At 45.7% G+C, this 25,530-nt stretch overlaps 1 protein-coding gene across 1 annotated transcript in view; it reads left to right on the top strand.

Annotated features, from left to right (window-relative positions):
• The window catches only part of PIAS4 (protein inhibitor of activated STAT 4), a 157,370-nt gene that overhangs the window by 59,075 nt on the left and 72,765 nt on the right, over window positions 1-25,530 (top strand). Inside the window, exons 3-6 of the mRNA XM_077475816.1 lie at window positions 5,578-5,662; window positions 16,791-16,832; window positions 16,929-17,019; window positions 17,105-17,233. Coding sequence (XP_077331942.1) covers window positions 5,578-5,662; window positions 16,791-16,832; window positions 16,929-17,019; window positions 17,105-17,233 — 347 coding nt within the window. The remainder of the gene's footprint in view (window positions 1-5,577; window positions 5,663-16,790; window positions 16,833-16,928; window positions 17,020-17,104; window positions 17,234-25,530) is intronic.

The raw sequence follows: 25,530 nt of genomic DNA on the forward strand, positions 1-25,530 counted from the left end.
CATTCGTTCTCATAAACCGCTGCAATGTGAACCCAGCCTTAGTGACACTGGCGACGGGGGGTGATCACGGGGTTAAACCTTTATTGGGGGGGGGTTAGGGGGGTACCTTAGAACTAAAGGGGGGCTAACCCTAACTGCCCTAACAGTTATTACAGTCACAAATGACACCAATGCAAAAAAAAAAAAAAAATGCAATTGGTGTCACTGTGACTGGGGGGGGCAGGGGTAATTGGGGGGGGGGGGGGGGGGGTGCGAGTGTGCCTGGCATGTTCTACTGTGAAGTGTCGTGTTGGTGCAACTCACCGATCCTCTCTCCTCGGTGCCGGAACGAAAAATACCGACACGGAGGAGAGATTACATCACTTCCTCTCCTGTGTTTACATTACAGGAGAGGAAGTGATGTCACGGAGCATTTCCATTCGTCGGGAGCGATCGCGAGGGGGTGGCCATGAATGAATGGCCGTCCCCTCATCCCGGGCGATCGGGCTCCCCACCCGCGGGAAGGCAGGGACGTACAGGTACGCCCATATGCCTGCCCGTGCCATTCTGTCGACGTACATCGTCGTGCGGCGGTCGGCAAGTGGTTAAGGGAACTATTTCACCATGCATATTTAACCTGTCCCATGTTTTTTGGGTAGCTAATATGAATGGAGGGGAAAAAAAGGTCATTTTGACACGCATGCGTATGTGTGAAATGCCAAAATTGCTGTGGGCAGTAAGTGGTTAAACTGTGTTTACCAAACAAGGTGTTCACTTTTTGCTCAGATTTGCCAGTCATGCTAAACATCTTGATTCAGCATTATGTATACATTTCAGTGTACAATATGCAGCGTATATACAAAGTAAATATACATTTTCTTAATATTTTATAATCAAACAAAAGGTGCATTTCTTGTCTTTGAGCACTGGAGCCATCTTGCACCCTGATTTACAGCCTTAGTAAACCTCTTGAACCTCTCTGTGCCCTCGTCGCTACCTTTTTGCCTTTCCAATGCTACTTTCTCCTTCGAGTGCTTCTCTGCTTGTTTGTTTTTGCTCTTGCACCCTCAGCGTAGAGTTAGGAGCGTGTGTGTATACAGTTGGGTCCATAAACAGTTCCTCACAAAAGTGAGCACACCCCTCACATTTTGTAAATGTATTATATCTTCATTTGACAACCCTGAATAAATGACGCTTTGCTACAATGTAAAGTAGTGAGTGTACAGCTTTTATAACAGTGTAAATTTGCTGTCCCCTCAAAATAACACAGCCATTAATGTCTAAACTGCTGGCAACAAAAGTGAATACACCCATAAGTGAATGTCCAAATTGGGGCCAATTCGCTATTTTCCTTCCCCGGTGTCATGTGATGTGTTAGTGGTATAAGGTCTAAACTAGGGCTGCAATGATTAATCGATAGTATCGATAATGAAAATCGTCAACGATTTTCATTATCGATTAGTTGGTCCACACCTTTCGCCTGTCTGTTCGATGAAAAAAAAAAAAAAAACTAATTGAATCCTCTCCTCATGTCATCCGTCCTGTGACCAGGCACGCACTCACCATTGCACGTCTGCGGCGCTCCTCTCCTCCTCGCTGTCGCATGATCATTCACACAGAGGACACTGAGCCGAGCTGCACACAGAGTGTGATAGAAGGTAGCCGCTATCGGCTATAAGTTTTACCCAGTAAAAGCACAAACTCCATTGGTGTTTCTGCGGGGGGGGGGTGAGAATAATAGTGCCCCATTGGTGTTTTGGGGGGGGGGGGATAGTGCCCCATCATTGGTGTCCCTGGGAGGAGTAGCGCCAATGATGGGGCACTATTCCCCCCCCAGAAACACCAATGTGGGGGGGAATAACGCCCCATCATTGGTGTCCCCGGGGGGGATAACGCCCCATCATTGGTGTCCCCGGGGCGGGGGGGGGAAATGACGCCCCATCATTGGTGTCCCGGGGGGGGGGGGGAAGACGCCCCATCATTGGTGTCCCCGGGGGGGGGGGGGAGAAAGACGCCCCATCATTGGTGTCCCCGGGGGGGGGGGGAATGACGCCCCATCATTGGTGTCCCCGGGGGGGGGGAAATGACGCCCCATCATTGGTGTTGAATAACAGTGCATAGAAATATTGAAGAATCACTTATTTTTATAAAACTTTACATACATATTACACCTCGTCTCCGCACTTTTTTTTTTTTTTTTTTTGTACTGCTGCAAAGTTGTGTAATGTTAAACGTTTTTCATTCTGCAGTTTTTTCATTATTACTTTTAAATAAACTAAAAAATTGAACTTTTTTTTTTTTTTGTGTTTTTTTTTTTTTTTTTTTTTTTTTTTTATCCGATTAATCGAAAAAATAATCGGCCGATTAATTGATTATGAAAATAATCGTTAGTTGCAGCCCTAGTCTAAACAAGGTGTGAATGGGGAGCAGGTGTTCAACTTTGTTAGCGCTCTCACTCTCTCGTACTGGTCGCTGGAAGTTTAACATGGGGGAGAGGAGAATTTTTTGCTCCACATTAACCACTTTCAGACCGGACCAATTTGCTGGTCAAAGACCAGACCACTTTTTGGGATTCGGCACTGCGTCGCTTTAACTGACAATTGTGCGGTCGTGCGACGTGGCTCCCAAACAAAATTAACGTCCTTTTTTTTTTCCCCCACAAATAGAGCTTTCTTTTGGTGGTATTTGATCACCCCTGCAGTTTTTATTTTTTGCGCTATAAACAAAAAGAGCGATAATTTTGACAAAAACGCATTATTTTTTACTTTTTTGTAATAATAAATAATCCCCCAAAAATATATAAAAAAACATTTTTCCCTCAGTTTAGGCCGATACGTATTCTTCTACATATTTTTGGTAAAAATCGCAATAAGCGATTATTGATTGGTTTGCGCAAAAGTTATAGCGTTTACAAATAAGGGATAGTTTTATAGCATTTTTATTAAATTTTTTTTTTTTTTTTTTTTTTTTTTTTTACTAGTAATGGCGGCGATCTGCAATTTTTATTGTGACTGCGACATTGTGGGGGACCCATCGGACATTTTTGACACATTTTTGGGACGATTGTCATTTATACAGTAATCACTGCTATATAAATGCAGTGATTCCTGTGTAAATGGCAGTGAATGGGTTAACCAGTGGGTGGCAGTGTAGGGGTTAAGTGTTCCTAGGGGTGTGTTACTAACTGTGGGGGGGTTGGGCTTTCATTTAGTGTACACTGATCTCTGCTCCAATCACATGGAGCAGAGATCAGCGTCACTAGTTGCTAGGCAGAATGGAAAAATGTTGTTTATACAGCATTTCCTCCATTCGGCCGCTCCGTGAGACGATCGCTGGGATGCCCGCGGCGATCGAGTCCGCGGGTCCCGCGACCGGACTCACGGGGGTCCCGACCAGCGCGGGAGCGCGCCGCCGGCGGCACGCTCCCGATGGCACGGCGGCAACGAATATTGGACGTACATGTACACCAATATGCCTGCCCGTGCCATTCTGTCGACATACATCGTCGTGCGCTGGTCGGGAAGTGGTTAAGATGGCCTAGGCCAGTGATGGCGAACCTTGGCACCCCAGATGTGTTGGAACTACATTTCCCATAATGCTCTTGCACTCTGCAGTGTAGTTGAGCATCATGGGAAATGTAGTTCCAAAACATCTGGGGTGCCAAGGTTCGCCATCACTGGCCTAGGCTATAAGATTATTGCCAAGACCCTGAAACGGAGCTGCAGGACGGTGGCCTAAACCATTCAGTGTATTGTAAAGGTAAACCTTTTTTTGAAAAAAAACATCTGACAGTATTTACAGTGGATACAAAGTCTTTACACCCCTGTTTAAAATGTTAGGTTTCTGTGATGCAAAATAAAAAATTGGACAAAGAGATCATGTCAAAACTTTTCCCACTTTTTTTTAATGTGACCTATACTGTACAACTCGGTTAAACAAACTAAAAAAAAAAAAAATATATGGCTGCATAAGTGTGCACACCCTTAAACTAATACTTTGAAGCACATTTTTGATTTTATTACAGCACAGCACTCAGCCTTTATGGGTAGGAGTCTTTCGGCATGGCACATCTTGACTTGGCAATATTTGTCCTCTCTTCTTTGAGTATTTTTTCAGATCTGTCCTGTGCACAGCCCTCTTCAGATCACCCCACAGATTTTCAATGGGATTCAGGTCTAAATCTTCTCCATTTAAAAAAAATTAGGATTTAAAGAGCACCTGTCCCACAGCGGCTCTTCCTCTGACCCTCGGACTTGCGACAGTCCCACTCACTTTAATCGGACAGCTGGTGATGTGGCAGTGACACAAGGTGAGGTATGTGGGGGCTGCAGTTGTGTATTCCCGCTAACAGGTGCTGCCAGGGAAGATACTATCACCGCTCCAAGTAGGTCAGCCAAAAGTGAAACCTCTCCACCAGTTTAGAAGCCACAGGTGCTAGCAATGGAAAATAAAAATGTTCTGGACAGCCGCACTCAAAATTGCCTTTTATTAAAAAAAAAAAAAAAAAAAAATGCATGCCACAGCAGAATGGACAGAAGAGCTCAACGGGTGCTGCCATGGTGGATCTGAAATGACCGGAGCTTTTTAAATATAAGGACTAATTCTTACTGTTAGGATCTTTAATATTTGCGAACAAAATGAAGGTTTTCTGTTTAGAATAAGCTGTCAGGTTAGTAAAATGGCACTATCGTAATCCATTCAGTCATACAGATTGTAGTGTACATATATTTGAAAAATAATGGGCTAAAGCAATGTTCTTTAACTTTGTTTTTATCTCATGGTTATTGTAAAATTTTTCGAATGCATCAATGCAGAGCTTGGATTCATTAAATGAGTTTACCAAAAATGTAAATATTGCAGACTATACAGCCTCATGCTATATAACGAAGCTCCATTTCATACTGAATAAAGTTTTCTATTTAACATAATTAATAAATTAATAAATGTCTTTAGATTGTGTGGGGTTGGTGTGTTTTTTGTTTTCAGTCTTGATAAAAATCTCAAATCGCCAGCCATTACTAAAAAAAAATGCCATAAATCTATCCCCTATTTTGTAGACGCTATAACTTTTTGCGCAAACCAGCCAATATACGTTTTTGCGTGGGGTGTGTTTTGGTATAAAAAAAATATAGAATACTTATCGGCCTAAACTTAGGAAAGCAAAAAGTACAAGATATTGTATAAATGCCCTGGTCATTAAGAAGCCAGTTCTGGGCTGAAGTGGTTAAATTATGTGATTTTTGTTTTGCTGTATCGCACACTTCACTGAGCCTACTTATTTAGGAGTCGCAGCATGTAGAGGTACAATGGGATAGGACATGTCATTCTTCTAAATCAAAAGTAAACCTAAGGAATGAGCCAAGGAGACGCTGCAAAGTATACAGGAAATCAAGATAGTTGGGGGGGGGGGGAGGCCGGCATGCATCATTTAAAACATGAACGGTGCTTTATTTTGGATTGTCAACCATCCTTTATTTTGCTATTACAATGGTGTTGATCTAGAAATGACAGCATACACTTTAACTCTAACTCTAGCTTTGGTAGCTGAAAATTGACATTTTTGTCTTTTATTTATTTATTTTTTTACTTTTTCTGCAGTTGCTCAGAACAGTGAAAAACTTCAAGACAGCCCATGTGTTTTTGTCCTTTCTCCAAGACAAGTCGACCTGATAAAGAATTCAAGGTACTGGTAGTGTTTTTAGCAGTAATTGTATTGCTGTTGGAAATGCAAGCTCTCCTGTACCCCAGGGCTTGATAAGTGTTTGTTTTTATTATGATACAATAGTTTTTCCACATCTATTCGGTTACTTTGCTAAATTTAGCATAAAGTATATATCTGCAGGATTTTATACTATTCCCAGAATACCTATAGTTGGGGATTATTGTCATTATTCACTTTGTAACGCCTGGTAGGTCCAACTTAACTGAAAATAATCGAATTGAAAGTGTTGAGGTTTGCTTCAGAAGCTTTGGATAAACTACAACTTTTGATGTATGTATTTAAAACTAAACAAAATACAAGGGTCAGAAAGATGAGGCGAGTGGTAACCTTTCTGATTGAAATGTCATGCATCATAAAATGCCTCTAGGTTCTAGACCACAGCCTCTTCATTAATGTGCTTTAATTAAACTTGGGTGATCAAATTTACATCCTTTTTGTTGTATAAAATGGGTACCTTGCTCACATTATCTGTTCTGAGGAGGCTTGTCACGTAGTGATCTGACTGATCATACTGCAAAAACTGTGGGAGTAGCAATCTTTCAAGTATTGTCCCTGAAAGTGTGGATCCCCCTTGTTCAGCTTTCTTTGAGCACCATTCTGGCCCCTGCCACCCTCTTGGTTTACGTGTGACGATGTCTGGTTCCCTTGGCTCCTTTAAAGCGGAGCTCCACCCTAAAGTGGAACTTCCACTCATTGGACCCCCCTCCTGTGCCACAATTGGCTCCTTTCAGGGGGGAGGGGGTGCAGATATCTGTATAGTACAGGTATTTCCACCCACTTCCAGCATAGATATCCGCAGAATCTGCAGGTATTTACGCCACTTCCTGCGGGTCCCCCTTGTCTTCTGGGAAACGCACGGATCCCAGAGACGGCGGGGACCATCCTTATTGCGTAGCGCGACCCGCGTATGCGCAGTAGGGAACTGAAGCCGAAGATGGCGGCAGCAGAACCCGAGAGCCCATCAAGAGATCAGGTTTGGGTGCCGACATTGCGGGTCGCTGGGCGGGTAAGTGTCCGTATTTTAAAAGTGAGCAGCTGCATTATTTGTAGCTGCTGACTTTTAAAAACTAAAAACGGCGGAACTCCCGCTTTAAATATCACTTGGCGGATGAGGGAGTGCTTTTTGTGTGTGTGTATATTTTCTACCAGATTTTGCTCCAAATTGTGGGGGAATGTGTGCAGGACTATAGTGGTCACCTTCTGAAGATGGTCAAATATGGGCCCCCGAAAACGGCCGGGGGGAACCTCTGGCACGGTTCGCCTGGGGATCCCAAGATGGTGCCTGATGGCTGGGAGGAGGAATGGCCCTGCTGGTGAGCAATGCGGCCCCCAGAACAGCTTGCATCTCCTGCAAGCAATCGAGTGAGTCCTAGACCCCAGGTGGCATAGTTAAAGCAGAGGGGCAGATCTTTGGCCAAGCTGGAGCAGCATTCAAGGAGATCGGGCTGGGGGGAGGATGGGGTGGATGAGCCATGCCTTACACCAGTGTTTCTCATCTTCAGCCCTCAAGGTGCCCAAACGGGTCATGTTTTCAGGATTTTCCTCATATGAAACAGCTGTGTTAATTACTAAGGTAGTGAAACTGATCAAATCACCTGTGCAAAATAATACATTATAATACATTATAAAACATGACCTGTTGGGGCGCCTTGAGGAATGGAGTAGAGAAACACTGCCTTACACAGATCTTGTCTGCTATACATGGCTGCCAGAATAAGCTTATAGATCACTTTGGGGCGCTCCAAATATGGAGCCTGGAACTCACTAAAATGTTTGCTATTGAAAGGGCCCACCATGTACCTGAATGCTCCCAAGTCTAACTAGATCAATAAATTATCAGACTTTATTGCTTTGAATGTCGATCCACTTTTGACTGAACTAAAATCCCAGGTTATACCTCTGACACTCATAGGTAGGGTGAACTTGGTGAAAATGCCTTGCGCACTCACTCTATCTATCCTAGAATTCCCCTTTTTGGATGCCGAGATGTATATTAAAAAAAAATCAGCTCGTAATGACTTCCCTGTGGCAGGGGCAACACCCCAGAATTAAACTCTGGGTGTTACAACTGCAGTGGAACCGAGGAGAATTGGCAGTCCCAGACTTTAACAGATATTTCTTAGCGGGTCAGCTGGGATTCGTGCATAGGTGGGTACATACACTAGAGACGGCTGTTGGTTCTTATGAGGCGCTGGCACATCTCCTCCCATATTGGGGTGTCGGTGCTCCGTATAGGCTCACAATATCTATGCGCGCAACCAGTAGGGCATGGGTAGCAGTGACCAAGATTGGAAGCGCTTCTGTGATTTCTCCTCGCTCCACCTTGTAAGGCCTTGTCTACAATATATAAACAATTGTTCGGTGAGGGAAGAGATATCTTTGCAAAGTGTAGGGTGGGTTGAGGTGTTCCCCCAGATGGCCGGGGATGACTGGGATGATGCATGTGACATTAATTTTACTAGATTGGTCTCTGCTAGAGATTAACTCGTTCAGTTTAAATTCCTGCATCGTATATATCTTCAGCTAGATTGGGTAAGGAACATCTTAGCCAGTCACCTGGTTGTTGGGGTGCAGTTTCCTCACTGCCAATTTCATGCATATCTTTTGAGATTGTGGGGACTTTCAAGTGTTTTGGAAGGGGGTCACAGAATGTATAGCAGAAGTAACAGCCATTCCTATACTGCCCACAATAGGTGTGCCTTTTTGGGACTGGTCGACAATCTAGACCCAAAAAGAGTAACTCTTACTTTGCTGACAATCCTAATCTATTATGCTAGGAAAATGGTGTTATGGAAATAGCCTAATCCTCCATCTGTATCGGCGTGGATGAGTGTTAATAGGGCTGCACCTTTTATACAAGGCTACATGAATTTGTTTGTTTCTCCTTCTTTCATGCTTTCTCGTCTAGATATTACAGGCTACATATGAGATGGTGGATGGAAGGATTTTCATTTTGGGGGATTTTAGTGGTTTCAGTGGTTGCTCTGGCTATAGATAGGCTGGAAGAATCTCCTGGGGTTATGGCTTCTAGGATGTATGGTGTTTTCATCATCTGGACACCAAGGAATATTCTTGCTTCTCTGAAACTCATAACTCAATGTCCAGAATAGACGCTGTCCTTGCTGAGGGGGCTGGATTGGAGTTATAGTTGCATAGTAAGGTTGAATAAAGACAGCAGTCCATCTAGTTCAACCTGAGTGAGGGTCTACAATTGTCCCTATCCCTGTACATTGCACGCTCACATCGGTCCCTACCCTAAAGGAGCCCACAATCCAAGGTCCCCATTTATATACTAGGTCCAATTTGGGACAGAAGCCAATTGGCCTACCTGCATGTCTTTGGAGTGTGGGAGGAAACCAGAGTACCCGGAGGAAACCCACGCAGGCACAGGGAGTACATGCAAACTCCAGGCAGGTAGTGTCATGGTTGGGATTCAAACCAGCGACCCTTTTTACCGCTAGGTGAGAGTGCTAACCACTGTGCCTCCCTTAGTTATTGAGCAATGTGGCATATTTGCCTAGAGCACTGTCCATTCTCCCATTAAACTAAACTAGGCCTTAGGTTGGGACCTCAACCTGGGATCCACCACTGGTGCATGGAAGCTAGTTTGGTTACAGGAGGAATATGTGAAGATTAAATGTAACTTAAGCTGTTGGTAACTTTTTTGGGTTGAGAATGAGAAGGTGGGGGGTGGGGGGGGCGGCACCTCCATTGAGAGGCCTTCAAAGCCACTCTAAGAGGGGTTTTCACGACTGAAGTGATTGGATTTAAAAAGCGGCTTGTCTCTGAGGTGAAAGACGCAAGCAGCAGTATTACTGTCGGAGGCTGAATGTTAGGACCCCGACTGGGGAGGGGTTGCTGGACTTACAGGGGAAAGCTACGGAATACTGTGCCCTCCTCACTGATCAGACCACTAAACTCGGTGGCACAGTGGTGTAGTGGGTAGCCCTCTCACTTGGAGTAAAGGGTCGCTGGTTCAAATCCCAACCATGACACTACCTGCCTAGAGTTTGCATGTTCTGCCTGTGTGGGTTTCCTCTGGGTACTCTGGTTTCCTCCCACACCGCAAAGACGTGCTGGTAGATTAATTTGCTTCTGTCCAAAATTGGCCCTAGTATATACATGCGAGTTTGGGAACTTGGATTGTGGGCTCCTTGAGGGTAGGGACCGATGTGAGTGTGTGATGTATGTGTGAAGTGCTGCGTAAATTGACGTTGCTATATGGGTGCCTTAATTGGGGATGATTGTAGACACGCACCCACATTCGGGTTGCTCTGGATGGACTGGTGTCTTTATTCAACCTTGCTAAGTAAACTCAGACTTTCTCAAAGGCAGTGCATATTTGAGTTTGAGAACAAGAACAGTAGACTGCTGGCGTGCCCGACCGAAAAAATAATAAAATATATATTTTTTTAATATTACTCTGGAGATATTTTACAGGGAACTGTATGTGTAATTTACCTCCTGAATGGGGGAGCATTGGATACCTTATCAAATATTGATCTGCCAGTACTGACTACCAAAGACCTTACCATTCTGGAAAAAGATATTGCAGTGGCAATCTCCCCTTTTGCTCCCTCAGAATTTCCCTGCCTGGATGGTCTCCCCTCAGACTGGAACAACACCGTTTGAGAATGGTTTGTTTTTTTTGTTTGAAGCAGGCAGAAGGTTTTTTTTTTCTTTTTTTTCTTTTTTTCTTTTTTTTTTTTTAATTCTGGAGCGGCCTTACCTTTTTTGGCTTCTGAGGTGGTGAAATACTTATATATTTTTCTCTTTCGTTCATTGACGGACACAGCATCTTCATCTTGACCTTAGGGTTATATCACCCTTTTAGGGCAGGACTAGGCAGAAAGTGTTAAAAACAGCAAAACTTTCACAATACTGCCCAGGGGGCGGTTCTACTGGCTATAACCCCCTCACACTGCATCCAGCAGCTCAGTTTTTTTTCTGCCAGTGGGACCATTGGTCATGGGAATTTTATTTTTTCTGCATGTTTGATTGATGGCGGAGTTACAGGCTGGATAATATAGATCATGGTAGTCTCCCCAGCCTGGCCGTCGAGCGTGAGCAGACCCTAGCTATGGGCTTGGTCTGCCACGACATGACAGGTCTGATCCAGGGGTGGCTGGTGAGCTATATGCTCCGGGGCACACATATGACTGGGCTACTGCTGTCTGTGTCAGTGTGCCGGGTCCGACTGCCACTCTGTACTGCTTGGGTGATGGGTCTGCCCTTGGAATGTGTCCAGCAGTCCCTGCAGGAGGGCTAAGTATGGTTCCACCTGTCTCAGCAGGATGGAGCAGCTGGGCATTCCCTGGGAGGTCAACTAGGGGGTCTCTCGCTCTCCCTTTATTCTCTCCCTGTCCCTGTCCCTTCCCTCCTCCCCATGCTATGGGCCTCTGTGTGACTGGGCACATGGGGGTGCGGTGCACGTACCTGGCCGGGGGGTCTTTCGGGGGGGGGGGGGGGGGCGTCTTTCTGAGTCCTGGCAGGGGGCTGCACTGGGTGTTGGGGGTCAGCTCGTACTCTTCCCTGTTTCTGGGCCACAGTGGGGTGTTTGCCATGTGGGGAGACCGCCGTGTGCTCCGTGGCCAATTTCCTGGGCTGTGGCCATTTCTCTGTACCCACAGACAGTTTTTTTCCTTTCAGCCATTTTCTGTAAGTTCGATGGCCATTTTCTCTGCACCCTCAGTTTTGCTCAGGTGGCCGGCGGCCATTTTCTAGTAGCCACAGATAATTTTGCCTCTAGTGCTGGGTGCTTGTTTCCTTCTAGAACAGCACGCTTTTCACACACACCTCGTGGATGACACGGGGGAGCGCACAGCAGCAGCGCAGTACCTGGGTCAAAGTGGTGAGTCCTGAGGGGGGTGGCCCCTCAGTCTGTGGCAGCTAGAAGGGTAGACCTTTTGTGTGACTGGCCTTAGGTCCCTAAGTGGTGACAGGGGAGTGTGGGTCAGCATGGCATCAGAAACTGGCACTTCTTCCCCAGAGATCCGTTATTGCAACTGGTTCCCCCACACCTTCTGTGACCTTGGATGCTCTGTCGGCAGTCCTGGAGGCCTTTGCTGCCATGTTCTGACGTGTCGGAGGATGTGGACCAGGACTTGACAGACATTGAGAATGACTGTGTGGGTCAGAGCAGGAAAAGGCACTTGTAGGAGCACTTATTACAGCGTTGCGGGATAGCCTAAAGATGGAGGATACGGTGGGGACATCTACAGAGGTGTCGGTCCCTTTCGGGTCCCACAAGCCGGCCTGCATGGCTAAGGTGTTTCCTTACCTAACATATTTTTATAAGTTTATTTACAAGGAGTTGGGAAAACCGCAGTGGCTTTTCAGTCCCGGGGTAACGCATGGCAACCAGCCATGGGCTATCGGACACAGCACAGATTAATTCATAAAATATTAGCCAGAAAGGAATACAGACATTGAAAATTGTAGTGGCCCTTATGTTCATGGTCATTGGAAAAAACACCTCTATGCAGTGATGAAGTGCCCCCTTACATTAGTGGCCTTTGGAAAAGTACCTTCTTGGGGCTATTACATCTGCCAGGAGGGTTTCTGAGTTTGCAGCCTTGTCTTGCAAGTCTCCCTGCTTGATCCTCCACAAGGATAAAGCGTTGATGCGTGCGCAGCCTTCATTTCTTCCAAAGGTTTTTTTGGCCTTTCATCTAAATGAGGAAATTGTGGTTCCATCCTTTTGTCCTCGGCTGTCACACCCCAAAGAGATGCCTTTGCATTCCTTGGACGTGGTCAGGGCTCTGTGGGTGTATCTGCTACGGCTCCTTTTCAGAGGTCTGACTCGCTGTTTGTATCGGTGGCTGGTCCGAAGAAGAGACTGGCAGTCTTGTTGGCCACTATTTCTCGGTGGGTCAGACAGATTGTGGTTCAGACTTATGCCATAAGGGGCGGGCGCCTCCCTTTCCTATCACGGCACATTCTACCAGGGCAATTGGTGCCTCTTGGGTTTTTCTGAAATCAAGCGTCTGTTTCTCAGGTGTGTAAGGCGGCGACCTGGTTGTCCATTCACACTTTCACAAAATTTTACAAGGTTGATGTGAGCACATCTTTGAATGCTTGCTTCGGCCGCAAGGTTTTGCAGGCGGCTGTTTTAAGGTTGAAACTCCTCCGTTGAGGTGCTCTGGTTATGGGTGGAGTTATATTCTTGCTGTGCCCATCCCTCGTTTTGTTGACACTGCTTGGGGACATCCCTAAGGTCAAGAAGAGCTGCTGTCTGTCAATGAACGAAAGACAAAATAGGATTTCTTGTATTCACCGACCAACACAGCTCCTTTCTTAGCCATTGGGTTTTTATGTCCTATTAGTAGGAGATACTAGGCATGAGTTGTAATACAACACTCAGAACTCTTACTTCCGCCTTAGTTCCCTTGGGCAACAACCCTCCACCATCTGTTCTATTTTGCCTAGTGAAGGAGTAGGACCTAGGAACCCTGCGGGCCCATCGGTCCGTGCTCCAGAGGTGGCCGGTGAGCTTTTATGCTCCGGGGCATACATATGAACGGCTAATGGTGTCTGCATCACAGTATGCCGGGCCAGCAGCCACCCTGTACTGATCAGTGAGTGGGTCTGTGATGGAATGTCTCCCAGCTCTTCAGGACTGGTAAGTACAGCTCTCCCTGCCACTCGGCGGGGCTGAGCAGCTGGGCATTCCCTGGGATGTTGATTCGGGGGTCCCTCACCTCCCTCTCTTCTCTCTCCTGTCCCTATCTTCCCTGTGGGGGATGCTGCATGTGGCTGCTGAGCCCAACCGGGTCGCCTGCGCCGTGCCTATGGACACTCTGGTGGCGGCCCTCAATTAGTAAGTTGCCAAGATGCGGGCGGCACGTGCAAAAAAGCGGCCCCTGTTTCAGTGGTGCTGAGATGCCTTATTTGGTTAAAATGCTGGTCTGCTGACCAGGCATCCAAAAAAGCTCTGACGGATCATCCCTTCCTTGGCGACCGCCTCTTTGGAGCCTCTTTGTATGAAATTATTAAAAATACCACCGGTGGTAAGAGTACACTACTCCCGCAGGCCAGGAAGGTTAAGGAGCCACGCCATAGGCAAGGGCCCTCTTTTTCCGCTCAAACTGCCTTTTCGTCCGCCCGGAGCTTCGGCTAAACTTCCCCAGCCCGACAGGACAACCATGGAAGGGCAGAAACGTCCCTGGAACCGCAGGCATAACGAGCCTGCCAACAAAAGTGCTACCGCATAAAGGTTTGCAGACTCATTTGTCGGACAGTCGAGGGGACCACCAGGCTGCAAACTCCCGAAGGTGACCCCCCCACCCGAGTCATGGGTGGGGGGGTCACCTTTGGGAGTTTGCAGCCTGGTGGTCCCATCGACTGTCCGACAAATGAGTCTGCAATCTAATTTCCTACGGCTAAAAGATTTCCTCTTGGCCGCAAAACAGATTCTTCCCCCTCCAGCATACCCAATCTCCTGGCTCGCCTGGAGGCCCTCTTGGGGGCAGTAGGAGGACTTGCTGAATTGCCGGGTGATTGTACCTGTTCCGGAATGGGAACATTTCTAGGGGTTCTACTCAAACCTGTTTGGACGTACCCTTTTCCTTCTTATGAACTACAATCTTGGATCTAAAAGCCCTCAATCACTTTGTAAAAGTACAGAGGTTCAGAATGGAATCAGTTCGCTCAGTAGTCGCTGCACTCCATGAAGGGGACTCCCTGGCCTCCTTGGACATCCAGGATGCATACCTGCATGTACCCATATACCTCTGTGATTGCAGTCGGGGAAGCCTATTACCAGTTTGTGTCTCTCCCTTTTTTGGTTTGGTATCAGCCACCCCCCCCCCCCCCAAGTCTTTACCAAGGTATTGAATCCTGTGTTTGCATTGCTACGGGAACGCGTGATCGCGATCGTAGGTTACCTAGAAAATCTCCTCCTTGAGAGCTTCTTCCGCCTCAGAAGAGGATGTGGCATTCACCAAGCAGACACTGCAAGAATTTAGGGGGCTGTTGAACCTAAAAGTCGGTCTTAGTACCGACTTAGGGTTTGCAGTACCTAGGCTTGCTGCTGGACTCCAGGGAAGCGAGTGTTTCTCCCTTCAGACTCTCTGAGCCGCGGTAAAACTGCTGATGAACCGCAAGTGGTTGCTGCTGGGACTGGGACTCGTGGTGGCCTCCTTCGAGGCAGTACCATATGCCCAGTTCCACACCAGAGTCCTGCAGAAGGAGATCTTGACAAAGTGGGACAGATCTCCGTTGTCCCTGGATCAACATATTAGGGCTTCAACTGACTGTTATTTTCATATCGATTAGTTGGCCGATTTATTGTTTCGGTTAATGACCTTTTTTAAAAAAAATAGTGGGTCAAATTGACTTTAATTTTCAAGCACAGTGAAAGGAAAAATTTGGAAATAATAAACTTCTCGGTCAAAGGAATTTTCAGACAATGTATGTGGTTTTTCTTCAGAAATGAAGTGAAAATTTCAAACAAAATTCTTTCAGTGAATGTACAAAGATTTTTCATCTGAATATTCTCACCTGAAAACTGATCCGTGAGGCCAGCATAAGGCTCGGTACACACCTAAGCAGTTTTTGCTTTTGATCTGTTTCTGCAATGCGTTTTTGATTTTTTGCGCACGTGATTTTCCTGCAATTTGTATTTTTTTTTTTTTTTTTTTTTTTTTTTTGTGGATAAATTTTGTACTAGCTCCCACTTGCCATGGTGGATGAAGTTTCTATGCTGTTTTCCCACTCCTCGTTTTGTTGTCCTTGTCGTAAAATTCTTTTCTCTGTAATTCACCGACCGACACAGCACCCGCCCCTCATAATTTTCTTTTAAGTTATACTGCTTGTTGACGTACTGAGGCTGCACTAGCATGCTGAGGGGTTGTTACCTAAGACCGCCTCCTTGGGCTGAACTATAAAGTTCTACTATTATCACATGTTGACATGTAATGCCTAGTCTTCTTCTGAAGGTGGCATAACAACCCAATGGTCTAAAAAGAGAAGTGGTCAGTCGGTGAATTACAGAGAAAAGGATTTTACGGTGAGTTCAACAAATTTATTTATTTTTATTTTTTTTTTTTTTTTTATAGTCTGGTTAGAATGAGTTAAACTTCTATAGGCGTACTCCAATTCAAGTTCAGAGGGTTGCTTGCTTGGCATGGGCACCGTTCAGAGAAGAATTTGTTTTCTCCATGCAAAACATTCTCTGGAGCAGGTGGAGATTGTGACCATCTGTTTTCAATAAAGCCCCGTACACACTATCAGATTGTCTGCTGAGTTTTTCCTTCAGATTTACCAAAACCATATAATATGAGGTCAAACCTTAGGAGTTTCAATGTGTATGCAATCAGGCAGGCCCTTCTACTACATGGTTTTGGTAAATCTGAAGGAAAAACTCAGCAGACAATCTGATAGTGTGTACGGGGCTTAAAGAGGAAGTAAACCCTGATGAGTTTACTTCCTCTTTTTTTTCCCTGCAAAGGTAAAGCATAATGGATTACTATGCATCGCATAGTAGCCCATTATGTGTCACTTACCTGACACAGGAGCCAGCGAAGTCGCGCTGTCCCTTGTAGTCCGCCACATCCATCTTGCTGGTGGCGTCTCGCAGCTCCGCCGCTGTCATTCGGCGAAGCCACGATGTCTTCACTCCCGCGCATGCGCACGGGAGTCGACAAATGCGCCAGCTCCATTGTTGGAACTGCCGCGTTCAGTGCGCCTGCGCGCTGCTGTCTACGGTGCATGCGCCATAGACAGCGGTGCCCGTTTTCGGGCAAATATCTCCTAAACCATATAGGTTTAGGAGATATTGCTTGGACCTACAGGTAAGCCTTAATCTAATCAAAGTGGTTTGTAAGGGTTTACAACCACTTTAAGTCTCTGGGCAGCCTTTCCACGTTAGACACAGAAGGTAGTAGTGGTGCCTACTACAGAGATTTCCATCTTCCACTAGGTTCCCACTGTTCTAGCTCATACACTGGTCCAGTTTGGACCAATTTTAAGTTTGTTACTATGAAAGTTACCATGCCTACATTTTGGCTATGTGCATAATACATTAGTCATTCCCTCCAATTAGTCAGCTTTTGTAAACCTAATGCTTTTTTTTTTTTTTTTTAAATAGGGATTTACATCCTGGCACAAAGTCTGTTCAAGTGGTTTTGAGGTGGGTCACCTGTAAATTTAGTAATATAACCCAATTATTTCTAATGGAAAACATTTGTGTGTGATGTGTTTTTGGTTTCTCTTTCCCCCCCTTTAGGATTTGTTATACAGACACCAGCTGCCCACAGGAGGATCAGTACCCACCTAACATTGCTGTAAAGGTTAATCACAACTATTGTTCTGTACCGGTGAGTTGACAGAATTAATGCCCGGTATAATCTGTTCACGTTTACCATGTATTTTAACCATTGGAAGCTTTTTTGTTTTTTCCAGGGCTACTATCCCTCGAATAAACCTGGTGTTGAACCGAAACGACCATGCAGACCTATAAACCTCACTAATCTTATGTATCTGTCTTCAGCTAGCAACAGAGTGACAGTAACTTGGGGAAATTATGGCAAGGTGAGATTGTAGCTTGTGTAATTTATGTATTTTATATACTTTGTGGTGGTCCAGGAAACCTCAGACAGTGTGCTTGTATTAGGTTTTCAAAATGTTATTTAATGCTATTTTTTATTTTTCCTAAGATTATCGCTAATTTTATAATGTACAAAAACGGTATAAATTGCACACCGTTTACTTGCATGTTTAATAAGAAATTGTGAATTTGCATTAAAGGTAATGGGCAGTGACAGGATGCTTCTCTAATTGCTTCAGGTTGAGAAAATGTCTTAAACTTTAAAGTAGAATTTCGGAGTTTACCTGACTAATCATAAAAATGCTCCCCCTCCCATCCTAGCACCTATGCTGCTTTACCTGTAAAACGTATGTACTTACCTGTTTTCAGGCAGGTTTGGTCAAGCAATCTGGCTCCCTTTTGTCAGCCAGCGTGGCTGAAGGGGTGAGAGAGGCCATAGGAGCCTATGGTTCAAGGCACCCCTCCCAGGTACTACCAGCTGTTGAGTGCTTTCCCCTGCCGCTGGTTGACGCAGGGGAGATCATGTGGCCAGTTTCTAGTGGCCTGAAAATAAGCATATACACATTTTCGTACAGGGGTTATTCAGCGTAGCTATTAGGAAGAGCGAGGGAGCACCTTTTGGATATAGCCAAAGCTTACTTCAAAGCTGATTAACATCTTTACGGTCACTGGAATTTGGGCAAAGCTGGCCCAAATAAACTATTTCCTACATGAACAGATGTGCCTGCTGGGTGCACGGTATAAACTGCATATAGTCTCGGCCTAAACTAGGTACAGTGTAGCATGACCGAGCAATTGTCATTAAAAGTGCCACAGGGCTGAACCTCTGTATGGGGGTTGTCTGATCCAAGTTGCTGAACTATGAAACCTGCTCCCTGGTGTTTTTATCTTCTCCCTGCTGAAAAATTGTTTCTTTGTGATCTCCAATTCTTTGTTTTTGTAATGGGTGAAATCTGTTAAAAGAAGTATGGGTTTTCTCTTACTTTTATTTTATTTATTTTTTTTGTTTTTTTTTATACAGATCCCCTAGAGGAAAGCTGCTGACTTTGAGTCAGCGTCTCTCTTCTCTGATCCTTCATGCTCACTAGAGAGCTGAGATGTGGAGGGGTGGGTAGAGGCAGTCTCAGCAGTTCACTGAGACTGCCGTTAATCAAGGCAGTTGGTGGATCCAGACTTGGAAGTCGGGATGACACGCTGCCTTGACTGATGGCAGTGACATAAGTGGAGAGTTTGATTTTTGGACCGCTCTCTGCTGAAAACGGATCACTGGAGTGCAAAACGAATTGCACTCCTGTGACCAATAGGAGAAGCCCAGCCTAAAAAGCTCAGGCTGGACTTCTCCTTTTTAAAGGAAATAAGGGCTTTTATAGGAACTAACGAACACATAACCGTTCTAATGAGAAAGGGGGATGGCAAAACTGATATATTTTATCATTAGGCACCGCAATAATCCAGAGTAAAGTACTAAGTACCCTATAGGGAAATTGAAAAATACGAAGTAGAAGTACAATACATGATTTAAAATAAGAAATATTTTGTTCTTTATTTGATAGAAAAGTAATATAAAATATATATCACCAAAATTGATTCACAACAGTACATGATACATCAATATAAAATCATCGTCTACACAGCGTAGTAAGATCAAAAATGTATTCGCTGGTCAAGGGAGTCCCAACATGTTTCGCCATTACAATGGCTTCTTCATGGGAACCAATTTTTGACCCAAGGGGAGCTGACTAAAGACTGGATAATGACAAAATAAACAGACAATTGTTAAACATGGAGTATATGAATACTACCTGGTCCTTAATCAAGGTACTTATCTATACATGAGCTCTAAATTAAGGAATAATCAAGTTTAAAATAAAATTTTGTATTTAATAACGAAAGATCTATGCTAATCGGATACATACCCCCGGCTCACCAACAAAGCCCACAACTGACGGCAAACCCTCAAAGGGGGGTAACAACGTCCAGCCCTATAAATCACCAATGGCGACTGCAGGGGGTAGGCGAGAGACCGATCAATGTTATTAGTATAAAAGAGTTACATTTAACGGCATATATGGGTAAAGTATTTCCTTGTACATACCAGATAGATGAAGAAGTTAAGTGAAGTTGGGACACCGATGATTGAAAAAAAAAAAATGGAAAAAGGGATACATAAGTTTTAATATCACCTTAAACCACTTGCTTACTGGGCACTTAAACCCCCCTCCTGCCCAGACCAATTTTCAGCTTTCAGCGCTGATGCACTTTGAATGACAATTGTGCGGTCATACAACACTGTACCCAAATGAAATTTTTTATTTTTTTTTCCCACAAATAGATCTTTCTTTTTCTATTTAATTACAGCTGGGAGTTTTATTTTTTGCTAAACAAACAAAAAAAGATGCAAAATAAAAATAAAATAAAAAAATCATGTTTAATAGTTTGTTATAAAATTTTGCAAACAGGTCATTTTTCTCCTTCATTGAAGTGCGCGGATGGGCGGCACGGGGGTGCAGCACCGTTGTTGAGGCAGATTGTGGGTGGCACTGTGGGCACTGCTAGGTGGCACTTATTTATTCCTGAGGGGGGCAGGTGAGCACTAGTAAGCTGGCCGCGCGAGGAGAAATAATAGCAGATTACCGGCTCCGTTGTATCACATGATCAGCTGTCATTGGCTGACAGCTAATCGCGTGGTAAGGGGTCGGGATCGACCCCTTGCTTGGATCCGTGATCAGGCGAGTCTCATAGACTCGTCGATCACAGAGCACGCCACGCGTGCCCCTCAACGGGCGCGCAGGCTGCTCGTGCACGGGACAACGTCAATAGACGTAGTCCCGGCAAAGGAGGTCCGCGCTGTAGCCGTCATTTGGTTATAGCGCGGGTCTCAAGTGGTTAAAAAAATGTGAAAACTACAGTACCAACTTACAATGAAATCTCACCCATTAAGAGACCACAAAGAATGGGGGAACAAAGAAATGCAACCCTCCACCTTGAGCCTCCTGAGTAAGGCTGCCACGTGGTGCTCTAACACATTTGCTCAGTTGATCAGGTGAATGTTTTGGCCCCCTGATGCAATTTTAAGCAATATGGTTTTGTAGGTGGCCCTTTGTGCTAGTCTGTCGCCCTTGTTTCTGGTGCAATAGTTTGTCATGTTAACCTATTTTCTACAATAAAAATCTATATCACATGCAGGGCGTACACGACAAAGTAAATAGCTTAAAGACCTGGGCTAAGGCACATACAACCAAATTGTTTTGAAGAGTACAAAATGTCCACTGCAACTTAACTGAGCGAGCCAAAGGTCAATATAGATCACCTAAGTCCGGGGCGATCATGTACTTATAGTGGGACTGCAATGTTGCGGCTGACAAATTGGACACCGACACTTTTTGGGGACCAGTGACACTAATAGCGATCAGTTATAAAAACTATGCACTGTTACTTTACTAATTGCACTGGCAGGCAAGGGGTTAACAAGGGTGATTAAAGGGTTAACTGTTACCTGGAAGTGTTTTCTAAGTGTGTGGGGGATGGTTGCTCTGTGGGAAGGCATAGATCCATATTTCTGCTTGGCAGAAACGCAAGATCTCTGCCTTCCCTTGTCACAGAACGGGGGTCTGCCTTGTTTACATTGAGAGATGGGCACAATGGCATCTGCCCAACGATCAGCGTGTCCCCGCTGAATAACTCCTGCTGTGCCCAATTGCAGTGGGAGCAGGTGGTGTGCAAGCGCACCCCAGACCCGGAAGTGCCAGCTCACGTACCTAGTACAATAACTGTCGCAGAGCGTCTGCCTTGCTGCAGTATACCTGCATGGGGCGGTGGTGAACAGGGTAAATGAAAGCTGATGTTAAGCACCTCTTTCAGTAAGTAGTGAACAGTTTGTCTCAACTTGCTGATAAAGCTGCTGGAGAGCTTGTTCTTTTGAAAAATACTACTTGCTGGATCACCAGGAGAAAAAAAGGAAAGCAAACGAATGCAGCCGCCACATCTCAGTATTGGTAAGCTGCAATAGAATGCTTTTTGGGTTTAATACCGCTTTAAGAATTAAGGCATATGGGCTGAGTAATGAAAGCTACTACATTTTTGGCAGCGGTAAACCCTTCTGTTGATTTCCATGGAGATGAATATGCATAAGCTTAAAGTGGAAGTCCACCTTAACTCTTAAATTCTCACCTTGCAATCATTAACCGGTTCCCGATCAGCCGCCGCAGTTAAACTGCAACAGGATGGCTCCCCCTGGGCAAGCTGTCATAGTTGTATGTTGGCCCTTAAAGACGCTCTAAGATGTGCGCACACCTGCTGGGTTCTCACGATCGCTTGTGACAGAGCGAGAACCGTAAATGTGTGTAAATGCACAAATCCCGTTTCTGTCAGAGTAGACTGATTGGTCTCCTCCCCTAGTCATTCCCATTCACCCACAATTATAACACACCTAGGGAACACAGTAAACCTCCTGATTGCCCTCTAAGGTTAACCCCTTCCCTGCCAGTGCCATTTATACAGTAATCAGTTGATTTTTATGGCACTAATTGCTGTGTAAATGTCAATAGTCCAAAAAATTGTCTAGTGGGAGTACCTCCAGTTTTTTTTCGCTAGTCTAAGGTGTTGGTCACAAGTAAAGATATGCTGTGCTGAGCTCCACTGGGGCAATCTTTGCTAGGGCTGGCTATGCAGATGGATTCATTTAGAGTGTCTAATCTTTGCTGTATTGAATGGTACCCAGGCCTCGTATCTGAAGTTGCAAGGTTTTTGCCTGTAAATGTTCTTTTGGGAAGCTGGACCCTGGGGTGCAGTACTTTTTTGATATTGAGGCCATAAAGTTCTTACTGCCAGGGTGCTATTGCAGGCCCAGGATTGTGGGTTTTCCTTTTAGGATCCCCAGCTCCTGAAGGTTTAACGGAGCCCACCGTGAAGGGTGAAGATTAGGCATGTTTTACCACAGAAAACCCTGCGGTGGCATATGTAATTGTAGTTTTCTAAGAAGAAATTTTAAAACAATTTCTTATGAAACGTCTCCTTTAAGTTTAGTAAATATAGTCATGGCTATGTGTCACCACTGGGGGCTGTATTGAGTACTCAAGTCTCATGCTTCCCAGAGCCTCCGGTCGAACAGACAGACCTCCGTTTAAGTCTGGGGGGAGGGGGGGGGGGGGTGCTCTCTCCCCGCAAGCGCCCCCTATGCTGAAATGTCTTCCCTTCAGGGAAAAAAGCACTGCAATTTTTTTTGTCTTTACAAAAATGGGATCAGTAGTGAAGCTGGCCTTAAGTACTATCAAGGGCCAGCTCTTGGCCTTATCTGTGCGCCCCCCCCCCCCCTAAAGTCCACGTTCTTCACTCTCTGGTTCTTAATTCAGGGGCTAACGTGGATTAATCACCCAGTTAAGTCGCCCCTTAATCCTTGGGACTTAAATTTAGTCCTGTTGGCATTAAATAAACTCCCACAGTCCAAGAAAGCTAAGGAGCCACTCCATAGGCAAGGACCCTCTTTTTCTGCTCAGAAGTGGATTTTTCGTCTTCCCATGTTGGCAGGTAAGCGTTTCCAGTTCGACAAATTGCCTGCTGAGGGACAAAAGCAATTAAAGGAATCAAGGGAGGATGTGGCAATCGCCATATAAACTCTTCAGGAGTTTGGTTGGGTACTGAACCTACAGAACGCCTGGAGTTCCTGGGCTTGCTTCTGGACTCTTCAGAAATGAGTCTTTCTCCCTTTAGACAAGTTGCAGACTCTTCAAGCTGAGGTAAAGTTGTTGGTGTCCCGCAGGTGGTTGTGGCTGTGTTTTTTGCATGCGAGTCCTGGGTCTCATGGTTGCCACTTTTGAGGTGGTACCGTATGCTCCATTCCACACGCAAGTCTTTCAAAAGGAGATCCTGTCCAAATGGGACAAATCTCTCGTCCCTGGATTGTCAAATTCAGATGAGTCAGCTAGTCAGCGATTCCATGCTCTGGTGGCTGAGGTCGCCGGCCCTTTGGTCGGAAGTCGTTGCTTCCTCTTCATTGGATGGCGACCACAACGGACGCCAGCCTGACCGATTGGGGGGCAGTTTTGGGCGTACAGTCAGGCCAGGATCGGTGGACCCAGGAGGAATCCTGCCAGCCAAACAATGTACTAGAGCTTCAGGCAATCAGGCGGTGCCTCCCCACATGGTTGCAGAGGCTGCAGGGGTGTCCAGTCAAGATCCAGTTGGACAACTCCACGGAGGTGGCTTACGTCCAACAAGGAGCTTGGCTGCAGCACTGGAGGTTGCTCACATTCTGCGATGGCCAACAGAGCCGGCACACGCCGCTCTGCCAGTGTATGTTCCGAGCATTAAAAACTGGCAAGCGGACTACCTGAGTCGCCAGAAGCTGGACCAAGGGGAATGGTTGCTACATCCAGATGTATTTTGGCTCCTTTGCCTAAGGTGGGGCACACCAGATGTGGATCTCCTGGTTTCTCGACTCAATCGGAAGGTACAGAGGTTTTTGGCCAGGGAAAAGGATCCCTGGGTGGGCATGGCAGACGCATTGGTTGCTCCATGGGGTCATTATTGGCTGATTTATTCCCCCCCCCCCCCCCCCCCCACACTCAAAATTTTGCTGCCACGCCTGCTTCAGAGTGGAGGCCGAGGTGATTCTGAATGCCCCATATTGGCTTGGCATCAGTGGTACGCCGACATAGTACGAATGGTGGCATATGTTCCTTGGTGACTGTCGTAAGGTCCAATATTTCATCCTGCTTTACGGTCAATGGCTTTAACGGCATGGCTGTTGAAAGCCAGGTGCTAAGGGACCGAGGTCTGTCGGATTTGGTAATACCCACTATGGTGAGGGCACAGAAGTCATTTTCTCTGAAGATTTTTTTCATCGTACGTGCAAGGCCTACATCTCCATGTGTGAGGAGATGGGGTGGTGTCCGCGTATATGTTCACTTTACAGGATCCTGCTGTTTTTGCAGTGAAGAGTGGGTTAGAAACTTGCCTTCAGCACCATCAAGGGGCAGACATCAGCTTTAGCCGTTGTCCCCTCCACCCCTTATTGACACACTTTCAGAAGGTGGTCTTTCCAGTGACCATTACATCTGCCAGGAGGGTTTCTGAGTTGGCGGCTTGTGTTTGCATTCTGCTTGATCCTCCACAGGAATACGGCAGTGCTGCATCTGCAGCCTTTGTTTCTTCCAAAGGTTGTCTCGGCCTTTCATCTAAATGAGGTGCTTCCACCCTTATGTCCTTGACTGTCACACCCTAAAGAGGTGGCTTTGCATTCTCCCGGCTCTGCGGGTGTATCTGTCTGCTACGGCTCCTTTTCGGAGGTCGGACTTGCTTTTTGTATTGGTGGCTGGTCCACAGAAGGGACTGGTGGTCTCATCGGCCACCATTTCTCGGTGGATCAGACAGACTGTAGTTCAGGCTCAAGCCATACGGGGATGGGCGCCTCCCTTTCCTGTCATGGCACTTTCTACCAGGGCAGTTGGTGCCTCTCGGGTTTTGCGACATCAAGCGTCTGTTTCTCATGTGTGTAAGGCGGCAACCAGGTTGTCCGTTCACACTTTTTTTACTAAGTTTTACAAGATTGACATGAGTGCCTCTTTAGATGCTTGGCCGCAAGGTTTTGCAGGCTGCTTTTTAAGGTTGCAACTCCTCCCTTGAGGTGCTCTGGTTGTTATGGGTGAAGTTTATTTTCTTGCTGTGCCCACCCCTCGTTTTTGTTGACACTGCTTGGGGATGTCCCTAAGGTCAAGAAGAGCTGCTGTCTGTCAATGAACAATAGGCTAAATAGGATTTTTGGGCTTGCCATAAAATCCTTCTCTAAAGTTAATTGACGGACACAGCAACCACCCCTCCTATTTCTGTTTGTACTGCTTTTGATGAACTGAGCTCCTGAATGCTGTGTGAGGGTTTATAGCCAGTAGGACCGCCCCCTGGGCGGCACTATGCAAGTGTTTTGGTTTTTAACACTTTCTGCCTAGTCCTCTCCTAAAGGGGTGATATAACCCTAAAGGTCAAGAGCTGCTGTGTCTGTCAATGAACTTCAGCGAAAAGGATTTTACGGTGAGTACAAAAATCCTATTATGTTTCTTCAGTGTTTTGGTGATCAAAGCTCAAAAGAAAAAGCAGTAGCTGTAAAAGCTGGCTGGGTTATGAAATAAGCAGAGGTTACCTGTACCGAGAAATAGTTTGCCATTGTGGACTTAAAAGGTTTACATGTCTGGCTTCAGAACTTTGAGATGAACCTGGAAAATGTATACAGATCAGTAACGTTAGAACTCCCCATCTGCATAGTGGTTCAGATTCATTGACTTACAAG

The sequence above is a fragment of the Lithobates pipiens genome, unplaced genomic scaffold (genome assembly GCF_037356315.1).
Source record: "Lithobates pipiens isolate NorthernLeopardFrog02 unplaced genomic scaffold, aLitPip1_a1.2 Scaffold_13, whole genome shotgun sequence".
Classification (NCBI taxonomy): Eukaryota; Metazoa; Chordata; class Amphibia; order Anura; family Ranidae; genus Lithobates; species Lithobates pipiens.